The 12956-nt window shown below is 45.4% G+C and overlaps 1 protein-coding gene across 2 annotated transcripts in view; it reads left to right on the top strand.

Annotated features, from left to right (window-relative positions):
- The window catches only part of nbeaa (neurobeachin a), a 1069212-nt gene that overhangs the window by 337892 nt on the left and 718364 nt on the right, over window positions 1–12956 (top strand). For both annotated transcript variants that reach the window (XM_041199054.1, XM_041199053.1), the window contains exon 28: window positions 7656–7763. In XM_041199054.1, coding sequence (XP_041054988.1) covers window positions 7656–7763 — 108 coding nt within the window. The remainder of the gene's footprint in view (window positions 1–7655; window positions 7764–12956) is intronic.

The raw sequence follows: 12956 nt of genomic DNA, 5'->3' as shown, positions 1-12956 counted from the left end.
TAATCTTTTTCTATTTGTTTCCTTTCCTCCTCATTTTTAAATTAATCGACTTTAGGGAATAAAATTGGTTTAGAAGGTAGAAAGAAACAAGTGCTAGCGAATCAACAGCCTGTTTTATACCCTGTTGGCTTTCTATTGACATCACCTAGATGATCACTCTAGTGTGAAGGAGATTAATGTGGGCATTTCTGAAACTTTTCTTTGTGTCACTAATTAGCATTATAAAAAATGGCTGGAATGCTTTTCTGCTGAGGATAATGACAAGAAGGACCCAAAAAATACAAGATGCAGTCAAGATGAAACCAATTTCTAATTCCCACCAATGTCCTGAAATACAAAGGAGAAATGGGATCTAAATAATCAATATACATGTTTGTATGTACTTACAACTGGTAGAAAAAGAGAGAAGCTGATCAACTGGAATGTATGTTTATTTCACCTCATCAGGCTAAGCAAAAGCTGCCTTTTGTGAGAAATATTACTTGTGTTTGCATGCCTACCAACTGCATTATCATCCAACTGTATGAATATTTAAGTTTAAAATATTTAATAAATGCTAACATGCAATTATTTTTTATTTATATGTAATCTCATCACAATTGCTGAACAATTTAATTCTTGTCCCAAATGCTTCATTTAAATATTCTACCATTTTTTATAATGCTAATTAGTGACACAAAGAAAGGTTTCAGAAATGCCCTCATTAATCTCCTTCACACTAGAATAATCATCGAGGTGACTTCAATAGAAAGCCAACAGGGTATAAAACAGGCTGTTGATTCGCTAGCACTTGTTTCTTTCTACCTTCTAAACCGATTTTATTCCCTAACGTTGATTAATTTAAAAATGAAGAGGAAAGGAAACGAGTAGAAAAATATTAAATTGGCAGCCTGCCTAGGCTTTAAGTCCTTGAAGTGATCTCACCTTTTTTAAGACGCTCCTTTAGAACCAACTCCTTATCCAGGTTTTTGGTTGTGTGTGCTAATACCTCCATACGTGGCTCATGTTTTGATAATGTTCCTGTGAAACACCTTGTAACGTTTAACACTGTTAAAGGCACTATGTAAATGCAAGTTGTTATTGCTTATGCAGCAATTCCTGCACATTTGCCAAACACTTAATACTAACTACAAACCTCTCGCCTTTCATATTGTTACACTCTGAAGAAGTTGCTTGTATTCCATTGTTAAATTCTTACATCCCATCACTTCAAATCTCCCCAAGCAATGCAGCGTTATCATGGCGGTGTGCAGGATAAATAGCCTACTGGTTGCTAAGTGTCTGTCAGTGCAACTTCTGAGTTTGCACAAGAATGGTCTGCCATGATTCATTTTATGGCATCTGTTTTCTTTTGGAACAGTACCTAGCATTATACATCTCCTCCTTGTCAGAGCTCAGATTAATGTGCAGAATAAACAAATGTAAGTCCGCATCCTACAATCTATATTGCTTCAACCAAAATGACTCCTCGGGCTGAATTTTCTGAGCCAGCTGGCGGTGGGCGTGATAGGTGGCGTGCACAGAAAATATGGTGCGACCTGCTTCATAACAGCATGAAGGTAGGTCGCGATCTTCCGCTCAGCCTGCCAATGGCAGGCCATGTTTCCCGCCATTGGACGGCAGGAAATTAATTATAATACATCATATAATTAAAAGGCGATCCCGCCAGGCTCTATGCCGTATTGCCCGTCCACGTCGACAGGAAAGCATGCCGATGTGTTTGACAACAGCACGAAGAAAACGTGCGCTTGCAGCGTTCACTTTGGGGCCACTGAGGTGAAGTGAGCAGCAACGTTCTCCACAGCTCACCCGTTGTTTACAGGCCTCACGGGCACCTGGCCACAGAAGCAACTGCTGGGGGGGCAGGGGTGTCCGGGGGCAAGCGTTGGCCAGCCTTGGAGGCAACTGGTTGGGGGGTCCCCTGGGGGGAAGTGCTTGCCAGCCTCGGAGGCAGTGGGTTGTTGGGGGTGGGGGCAACAAGTGCTACCCTGGCACTGCACCCCGCACGCAGGGTAAGCGAGGGAAGTAGCCACACATTAGGGACACCTGTATAAACTGACCACGCTTCTGCAACTGAGACAGATCAGGCGCAGCCACAGTGATATCATTGGGGTCGGGCTCCTAGACTGCCCGCCCATGCAGGCAACGCAGTGGCACCAAAGGGCCCCCAAGCGCTCCATACCTTACTCCGGCTCAGGCACAGACTTTGAGTCCACCACCACTTTATTGGACCACGATGCAGTTAGACTGCACACGTTATACAATCTCCTCGCCAACGCTGGCCATGTAGCAGTCACTGCTGGAGGCGCTCACAGCCCCTTACATTACCAGCCAATGCCCCCTTACAGTACTGGACTAGTGCCCCCCCCATGTCACAGGTTGACAGGGCAGCCATGTAGTGCGCTCAACGCTGGCCATCCGAGGTGTGATCACACTTTGAGACGTGTTAAGGGGCAGTCACACAGGTCCAGGAAAGGTGCTAAGTACAGCCATGATAACCACATCTGTCATGCTGCAGGAGGACCACGTCAGGATCATGGACCCTGGTGACCTAGGTGTATGCCTGATGTCCTACAGAGACCTTAGAAGATGGAGGAGAGAGCGACTGAGGCTCCTGGCTGTGCAAAGGCAGGAGCAGCAACCTCATGAAGGAGGGGCAGCAGGAACTCCCGCAGACACTGCCCAGGAGTGACTGCGAGCTGTGGCTCGTCGGTGCCTAGTGACGCCCAGGGTCTGTAGACGCTGCCTGCCATTCCTGCAGATGACTGAGAACCAGTGTCGCTGATGACGGCTCATGTCTAGGGACCTTGTGGCTCACATCTGCCACTTACTGCAGGACTTGGCGCCAAGGGGACATGGAGGGCATCCACTGCCAGTGGCTGTGAACGTGACTGAAGCACTTAACTTCTATGCCAGTGGCTCCTTTCAGAGCTCCACAGGTGACCTCCGTGGGATTTCACAATCCGCCACTCACAAATGCATCCATTAGGTTACGGATGCCATCTCCTCCATGGCACACAACTTTGTGCATTTCACCCAGGTGAAATGGCAAGGGCCATTGGATTCGCCCTGATCTCAGGATTCCCATTGATGCAGGGTGCGATTGACAGCACTCGTGGCGCTCTGGTCTCCATTGCTACTCTCGGTGGACTTCATCAACTGCAAGGGCTTCCACTCACTGAACATGCAGCTGATATGTGACCAGAAGAAGTACATCCTGCAAGTGTGCACATGGTTTCCAGGGAGTGTGCATGATGCCTACATCCTGAGTCGCTTGCAGATCCCTGCGGTCTTCCAGGGTCCACAGAGACTGCAAGGTTGGCTCCTTGGGGACAAGGGCTACCCGCAGAGGCCACGGCTGATGACAGTCATGCGGCAGCCTCAGACTGCAGCAGAGCGATGCAATAATGAGGCTCATGTAGCAGCTCACAACCTGATGGAGCAGACCATCAGGATGCTGAAGATTCGGTTCTGGTACCTGGACCGGTCTGGTGGAACGCTGCAATACAGTCCGCAGAGGGTGTCACGCATCATCGTCGTCTGCTGTGCCCTTTACAATCTGGCACTCCAACAGGGAGACAAATTGGATGAGGAGGAGCTGGAGGTCCCCTCGGATAAGATGGAAGAACTGGAGGTCTCCTTGGATGAGGAGGATGCCAACGGGGATGAGGGTGGGGGTGTTCTCAATGGTGATGAGGACGGGGATGAGGGTCTCGCACTAGCTAGACAAGGCAAGCGCGCTCAGGAAGCCCTCATAACTGCCAGATTTGTGGAGGATGATGACGACATGCAGTGAGGTGGTCCCCATAGATCCTCACATCACAGTTGCGAAAGTTTGACTCCAGTCTGGTTTATGGCAGCGTCAATACCCTCTGTGAGAATTACCCTGTCTTGGAGATGCAGTGGAGGCCCTAATAGTCGTTCGATCGCAGGAGGATGATGACAACATGCAGCAAAGACACTCCATAGAACTTCACATAGCCTCTGAGAATGTCTGACTCCTGAATGGTCGAGGGCAGCACATTTGCGTTCTGTGGTCAGGGCCATCTCAGAAACGCAGCCATGAAACTTTAGACGGATCTGATGCTGTGTCCGCCTTAAGCACCTCAGCCCTTCAGGAGCTGGTGCATAGCATCACTGTTCGCAGATGTTGGTGTGATGGTGGCCAGCCCCACGTTAAAGGTGCTGAGAGCACACAGAGAGAATGAGAGAACTCTATGGCACCTGCCCACTACATTTTGGCAGCAATGACCAGCATCACCGAGGTGCAGGCATCAGTAACGTTGCCAGGGAGTGTGAGGCTGAACCATCACTGTGGTCTGAAGGCCGCACAGAGCACAGGGAAGAAGCCCTGGACTGAGACACCTGCTTTTATCTTGTGCAGAAAGGTTTCACATCTGAGTAACAAGAGCACTGCTCATCAGAACAAGGAGCCACAAACAGGGAGACATTCTTAGGAGTTTATTGACAATAGTGAACAGTATGTACAAGTGATCAACATCTGTGCCCACGCTGTGCAACTACTTTTACTTAACTTTTCTAACGCTGCCGCTATGTCTTGGTGCTCCCCAGACATCCACAACAGAGGTGGAGGCAGCCTTTGGACTTTGCCGTCCTGTCTGCGATGACTTTGATGGGTGCCCTCTGAAGGCCAAGACTTGGTGGACCCTGGCCTGCTTTCAAGGTCCTGCTGTGTGGCAGTGGCACCCTCCTTAGCCTGTGAAGCTGGAACTGCAGAAGTCACACGAAGAGGGGACTCGGATAGGCCTGTCACTCCCAGAGTCACCTGGGTGGATGGTCCCAGAGTGTGCACCTGCTGATTCTCCTCCCGATGGGTGACTCCGTGAGCAGAAGGGGTAGCTGGAGTGAGATCAATCTATCCAGCACCCCTCTCGCATACACACTGTTGGAGGCCAACTTTGGCATCAGTGATCAGCCCGCGCAGCAGTGCAGGAGTGACCTCCTGAACCAAGGGCTCCATGGTGGCTGCCATCTTGTCAGTGCTGACCTCGGTGCGTTCCAATGCCGGCGTTATCACTTCAGCTGAAGATGTACGGACTCCTGCATCCTGCCTTGCAATCTGAGGAGTGCAGTGAACATCGCTTTCTGATGTCCCCTAGCTTGCCTCTCCAGCTCCAGCAACCATATCATGACCGAGTCCATAGGCTCGTCATCTGACTCGGACTCAGCAATATTTTGGCCTCCAGCAGTCCCCTGAGTGTCGGAGGCCTGGGAAATCCCTGCGTCCACCTGCTGTGGATCAGAATGTGATCCTGAGGCTACTCTAAAGCTAGGTGTGTATCTCTGCGCTGGTGGAGGGTGTGGGTGAGCGCTGTGACGGGACTTCAGGGAGGGTGCCTCCAGATTCCACATCAGAGTTTTCTTTGGGGCTTGATTGGAGGTCCTGGATCATGGACTCTGTCGGCTGTTCAGCAGATGTACCTGCGACAGCAAGAGGGAATAATTAGTTCATGGCAGTAGCCTGTGAAAGAGGACACATCATTCACGGCATGGTTGTCTGATGAATGTTGCACTGCTGGATCTTCACTTTGGTAGAACAGTGCTGACCTCACTGTCAACACAGGACCGATCCCAGTCATCGCCGGCCACCTGGATGGCTCCGTTTTCGAATTCTGTCAGAACTTTGATCTCCGGCATCCCTTTCTGCGACCTTTCCCACTTGTTGTTGCCAGTTTGTCCTGCATGGATAGAGATGAGGAGAGTGTATCAGGATGCCTGCCAGGCTAAATGATAAGTATGCCTGGCCTGTGTGGGTGGTGAGTGGTCCCCTGGATGGGATGAGGACAGTGACGGCGTGTGTGAAACAGTGAATGGTGATGTCCCTTGCACTGGCAATGAGTGAGGGCCCTGAGGATGTGTGATGGGTTTGAGAGTGTTAGAGTTGGGAGTGATGAAAAGAGTGACTTACCCTGGCAGAACAGAGGAGACCATTCGTTCATTTGTGACACCGGGTGGCTGTCCTGCTCTGCAGGTCGTTTGCGCTGACCATTGCTGCCACCGCCTCCCAAGACGGATTGATCACATTGCTGCCCACTCTGTGGCCAAAGAGAAGGTAGAGCACATCCTGGGAGCCTCCACGGCATCCAGCAGTCACTCGAGGGACCGGTCGTTGATACGGGGGCGCTGCAGCCTTTTTTCCTTTGCTGGCCAGGTCTCCCGGGCAGCAGTGGTGAACTGGTGGTGCTGAGCACTTTGCTGGTGGCTGTCTTTTAAAGATGGCAGCCAGCATGATGCAACAGGGGAGTCATGGCTGGTGGACAAATGAGAGTGCTCCCGCCTTGGGAAAGGCGTGTTTCGCAGGAGTGAATAAATAATGAGGCGAGGATGATATGGCGTGAATACCCGCTATTTTCGTCGGCGGGTAGGACTCCATTTTACCTGCCCGTGACTGCACTTCGTGTAATTCTGGGAAAATACCGCCACTTGTTTTTATTTCAAATAACTTAGAATTTTTAAATTAGCTTCATGAAGCTGTTTGGATAAGTTCATTTTTAAAACAACTGGTCAATTTTCTATATTATTTCACACAGGAGGAGAAGAAGGGGTAAAGAGGAGGGAATGAAAGGAGAGAAGCAGGCAGAAGGAATATAGGGTGAAGGGAGGAGAGAAATCGGGGAAGGAATGCTGATGGAGTGCGTTGGGATGGAATAGGGGATTGGAGATGATGAGATGGTATTTGAAGGATGGGAAGCACTGAGGAAGGAGAATGGAGTGGTGTATGTGAGAGCATAGGAATAGGCAGATGGACGGAAAGTGAAAAAGATACAGGGGACAATGGGGGAGTGACAGTGAGTGCAGCCTATTTCACCTTTGGTTGCTAGTGGATTATTTTGGTCTCAGTGGGAAACAGGGGCTTCTGGGGAAAGGTTTTGGTCTCAATTGGGGGGACTTCCAGAGGTATCTTTCACAGACTGGTGGGAATGGAAGGGGGAGTGAGGGGAGAGGTGTCAGGAGTAGCAAAGGGGCGAAAAAGGAGGAGGAACGAAGATTGGAGAAAGAATTGATGAAGGGAAGAGGCCACAGAGAAGGGAGGCAGGAAAAAGGATCAGGGAGAGGAGTCCTGGAAAGGGAAAAGTAGAGCTGTGCTGGAGATGCAAAGTGTCAATGCAAAGCACCACTGGTGTAGCACTGTTAGGACCTGGAGACCATTCACTGTTTTCTCATAACTAGTAGATGGCTCTGTTCTCTTCACAAGAGTAAAATTCTATGATGATTGAGCTGAAGGATATTTCAAGAAATCCTGTCCCATATGTTTGAATGAGCACATAAAATTTGCCTTTTGGTGTATTACGTTGAGGAAATGAATGTTGGTGCAACTGAAGTTCATAATCCGGATTAGCTTCAGTTATTTTATAAAGTGAATGTTCACATGCCCATGCACTTTTAGATCATTACCAAGAAAAAAGTTTTTTTGTGTGCATTCTTCAAACGCCTGGTGATTTGTCTGTTTGGATTCTAAGGATAATTTTATGAGAACCCACTGAGCATGATGTTAGAAATGGGGCTACAACATTTTAACTCCAATTTAACCTGTGCCAGGAGCTCTCTTGCAAAAATGCTTTGTTAGTGCCATCTTTAGGAATGAGAAAATATTTTGAGTCAACTCTATTTTAATAAGGTGCTTATTTTTTCAGGCTGGTGTTGAAAATGTCGCTGGTAACCTTTCTCCAATTAAGGATCCTGACAGATTACTGCAGGATGTGGACATTAATCGTTTGCGAGCTGTTGTCTTTCGTGATGTGGTAATTATTTTATTTAAAGTAGTTTGCTATGGTCATTGGATTTGCAGTTAGATTATTTAATCCAGATACTGCAAAACAGATGAAATAGTTTTCACTTCAGAATTCTATAGTTCATGCAGTTTTATTTTGAAATTATAAATTAATAACATGTTAGATTCTTAAGCGAAAGGAGAATGGAAAAATCTGTTACATTTAACAAGGTTTTTTTGGCAAAGTTTCACCTACATTTCTGCCATCATTTTACAGAAAAATACCATGAGGAAAGAAAAACACCTTACATCAGAAAGGTGCATTTTCTAATAGTGAAAATACCTAATTCTGCTGAACTAAACTTTTCAAAATTTCTGGTTACTCAAGACAAGTTCAATTACTAAAACATTCACTATTCTAACTTAGTTAATCTAAGCATGATTTTATACCTGTATATTGCAATGTATGTGAATGGTACAATATTCAGAATCTAATATTTAAAATATTTCTCTGCGGTGCTTTGGAGATTCTGGGAATATAGAAACATAGAAAATAGAAGCAGGATAGGTCATTCGGCCCTTCAAACCTGCTTCGCCATTCATTATGATCATGGCTGATTCTCTATCTCAACCTGCTCCCCGCGCTCTCCCCATACCCTTTAGATACCTTTAGAGTCTTGAAATCAATCTATTTCCTTCTTAAATATATTCAGTGACTTGGCCTCCACAACCTCCTGTGGTAGAGAATTCCACAGGTTCACCACCACTGAGTGAAGAAGTTTCTCCTCATCTCAGCCCTAAATGGCATACCCTGTACCCTGAGACTGTGACCCCCTCATTCTAGACTCCCCAGCCAGAGGAAACAGCATCACTGCATTCGGTCAGTCCAGCCCTGTCAGAATTTTGTATTTCAATGAGATCTCGCTCACTCTACTAAACTCCAGTGAATAGAGGCCTAGTTGACCCAATCTCTCCTCATATGACACTCCTGCCATCCCAGGAACAGTCTGGTGAACCTTCACTGCATACCCTGTAAGGCAAGTATTTCCTTTCTTAGGTAAGGAGACCAAAACTGCACACAGTACTCCAGGTGTGGTCTCACTACAGCTGCAGCAATACATCTTTGCTCCTGTACTCAAGCCCTCTCGCAATGAAGGCCAACATATCATTTGCCACCTTAACTGCTTGCTGCACCTTCATGCTTGCTTTCAATGATTGGTGTACAAGGACAGCCAGGTTCCTTTTGTACATCAACATTTCCCAATCAGTCACCTTTTACATAATACTCTGCTATTCTGTTTTTCCTACCCAAGTGGATAACTTCACATTTATCCACAAAATATTGTATCTGCCGTGTATTTGCCCACTCGCTCAATTTGTCTAAATCGCCTTGAAGTATTTTAACATCCTTCTCACCACTCTCATTCCTACCAAGTTTCATGTCTTCAGCAAACTTGGAAATATTACATTTGATTCCCTCATCCAAATCATTGATATATATATTTTGTGAATAGCTGGGGCCCAACACTGTTCACTGCCTACCACTCTGAAAGAAACCCATTTTTTCCTACTCTCTGTTTCCTGCCTGCTAACCAATTCTCAACCCATACCAACATAATACCGCCTATCCAATGTGCTTTAATTTTGCACGCTAACCTCTTATGTGGGACTTTATTAAAAGCTTTCTGAAAATCCAATAACACCACATCCGCAGGTTCTCCCTTTTCTAATCTGCTAGCCACGTCCTCAAAAACCCCAATAGGTTTGTCAAACATGATTTTCCTTTCATAATTCCATGTTGACTTTGTCTAATCCCATTGATATTTTCTAGGTGTCCTGTTATCGCACCCTGTATAATAGACACTAATATTTTCCCTACTACTGACATTAGGCTAACTAGTCTGTAATTCCCTGATTTCTCCCTCCCTACTTTTTTAAATAATGGGATTACGTTTGCTACCCTCCAATCTGCTGGGCGTGTTCCAGAATTTACAGAACTTTGGAAGATGACACTATTTCCATGGCCACCTCCTTTAGTACACTGTGATGTAGATTATCAGGTCTTGGGGATTTGCTGACTTTCAGTCCCATTAACTTCTCCAGCATTATTTTTTTAGTAATGTAATTTCCTTCAATTCCTCCTTCTTACTAACCCGTTGGTTCCCTAGCATTTCTGGGAAGTTATTTGTGTCTTCCTTTGTGAAGACACAACTACAGTATTTGTTTAATTCCTCTGCCATTTCCTTGTTCTCTATTATAAATTCTCCTGTTTTGGACTGTAAGCGATCTACATTTGCCTTCAATAATCTTTTTCTTGTTACATACTTATAGAAGCTTTTGCAGTTTGCTTTTACGTTCCTTGTAAGTTTACTCCCATAATCTGTTTCCCCCATCTTAATCAATCTCTTGGTCCTCCTTTGCTGAATTCTAAACTGCTCCCAATCCTCAGGTTTGAACTTTCTCCAGCAACATTATATGACTCCTCTTTGGATCTAATACTATCCTTAATTTATTTTGTTAGCCATGGTTGGGCTGCTTTTCCTGTTGTGTTTTTGCGCCAGAAAGGAATGCATAACTGTTGCAATGCATGCATTCGTTCCTTAAATATTAGCCATTGCCCATCCACCGTCATGCCTTTTAATGAAGTTCCCCAATCTATTGTAGCCAACTCACCCCTCAGACCTTCATAGTTTTCTTTGTTTAGATTTAGGACCCTAGTTTTGGATTGGACTACTTCACTTTCCGTCCTTATGAATGATTCTATCATGTTATGGTCACTCTTCCCTGAAGGACCCTGCACAAGATTAGTAATTAACCCGTTTACATTGCACCATACCAAATCTAGGATAACCTGTTCCCTAGTTGATTCCTCGACAGACTGGCCTAAAAAACTATTTCGTATACACTCCAGGAATTCATCCGCCACAGTATTATTGTTAATTTCGTTTGCCAAATTAGCCTATATGTAGATTAAAGTCACCCATGATTACTGTAGTATCCTTGTTACATGCATCTCTTATTTCCTGTTTAATGCTGTCTCCTGCCTTACTACTAATGTTTGGAGGCCTGTAGACAACTCCCACTTATGTCTTCTGCCCCTTGTTGCTTCTTGGCTCCACTCAGACTGATTCCACATCTCAATTTTCTGAGCCAGTATCCTCCCTCAATATTGCACTGATTTCATCCTTAACTAACAACACCACCCCACCTCCTTTTTCTTTTTGCCTGTCCTTCCTAAATAGCAAGTGCACTTAGATATTCAGCTCCCAGCCTTGGTCACTGCAGCCATGTCTCCATAATGTCATACTTGTTTACATCTATTTACACTATTAATTTGTTTACCTTATTGCGAATGCTCTATGCATTTTTTTTTAAGAAACTTTTTATTCTAATACATGGTATTTGCTGTGTATAATTTACGATATATAATTTTCTATTTTTAATATAGAAACATAGAAACTAGGAGCAGGAGCAGGCCATTCAGCCCTTTGAGTCTGCTCCGCCGTTCACTATGATCATGGCTGATTATCCAACTCAATAGCCTGCTCCCGCTTTCTCCCCATACCTTTTGATCCCTTTCGCCCAAGAGCTATTTCTAACTTCTTCTTGAAAGCATACAATGTTTTGGTCTCAACTACTTTCTGTGGTAACGAATTCCACAGGCTCACCACTCTCTGGGTGAAGAAATTTCTCCTCATCTCAGTTCTAAATGGTCTACCCCATATCCTCAGACTGTGACTCCTGGCTCTGGACTCCCCCACCATCGGGAATATCCTTCCTGCATCTACCCTGTCTAGTCCTGTTAGTATTTTACAGGTTTCTATGAGATCCCCTGCATTCTTCTGAACTCCAGCAAATATAATCCTAATCGACTCAATCTCTCCTCATATGTCAGTCCCGCCATCCCAGGAATCAGTTGTGTAAACCTCCCTCTATAGCAAATACATCCTTCCTCAGGTAAAGAGACCAAAACTGCACACAATATTCCAGGTGTGGTCTCACCAAGGCCCTGTACAATTGCAGCAAGACATCCCTGTTCCTGTACTCGAATCTTCTGGCTATGAAGGCCAACATACCATTTGCCTTCTTTACCACCTGCTGCATCTGCATGTTTACCTTCAGCGACTGGTGTACAAGGACACCCAGGTCTTGTTGCACATTCCCCTCCCTCAAGTTATAGCCATTCAGATAATCTGCCTTCCTGTTTTTGCTACCAAAATGGATAACCTCACATTTATCCACATTATACTGCATCTGCCATGCATTTTCCCACTCATTCAGCTTGTCCAAATCATACTGAAGCATCTCTGCATCCTCCTCACAGCTCACCCTCCCACCCAGCTTTGTGTCATCTGCAAATTTGGAGATATTGCATTTAGTTCCCTCATCTAAATCATTAATGTATATTCTGAATAGCTTGGGTCCCAGCACCAACCCCTACAGTACCCCACTAGTCATTGCCTGCCATTCTGAAAAAGACCCATTTATTCCTATTCTTTGTTTCCTGTCTGCCAGTCAGTTTTCTATCCATCTCAATACACTACCCCCAATCCCATGCGCTTTAATTTTACATGCCAATCTCTTATGTGTGACTTTGTCGAAAGCCTTCTGAAAGTCCAAATAAACTACATCCACTGGCTCCCCCTCATCAACTCTACTAGTTACATCCTTGAAAAATTCCAATAGCTTTGTCAAGCATGATTTCCCTTTTGTAAATCCATGCTGACTCTGTCCGATTCTGCCACTGTTTTCCAAGTGCTCAGCTATTAAATCTTTTATAATGGACTCTAGAATTTTCCCCACTACTGACGTCAGGCTGACTGGACTGTAATTCCCTGTTTTCTCTCTGCCTCCCTTTTTAAACAGTGGGGTTACATTAGCTACCCTCCAATTTGTAGGAACAGTTCCAGAGTCTATAGAATCTTGGAAGATGACCACCATTGCATCCACTATTTCTAGGGTCACTTCCTTAAATACTCTGGGATGTAGATTATCAAGCCCCGGGAATTTATCGGTCTTCAATCCCATCAATTTCCCCAACACCATTTCCCTACTAATACTGATTTCTTTCAGTTCCTCCCTCTCGCTAAACTCTGTGTTCTCCAACATTTAAGGCATGTTATTAGTGTCCTCCTTTGTGAAGACAGAACCAAAGTATGTATTTAGTTGATCAGCCATTTATTTTGCTTTCCAGAATTTCTGGTCAGCCTTTTACTTATAAGAA

Source organism: Carcharodon carcharias, chromosome 11 (assembly GCF_017639515.1).
Source record: "Carcharodon carcharias isolate sCarCar2 chromosome 11, sCarCar2.pri, whole genome shotgun sequence".
NCBI lineage: Eukaryota > Metazoa > Chordata > Chondrichthyes > Lamniformes > Lamnidae > Carcharodon > Carcharodon carcharias.
Note: the sequence above shows the minus strand (reverse complement) of the source record. Positions and strands in the feature narration are given on the sequence as shown.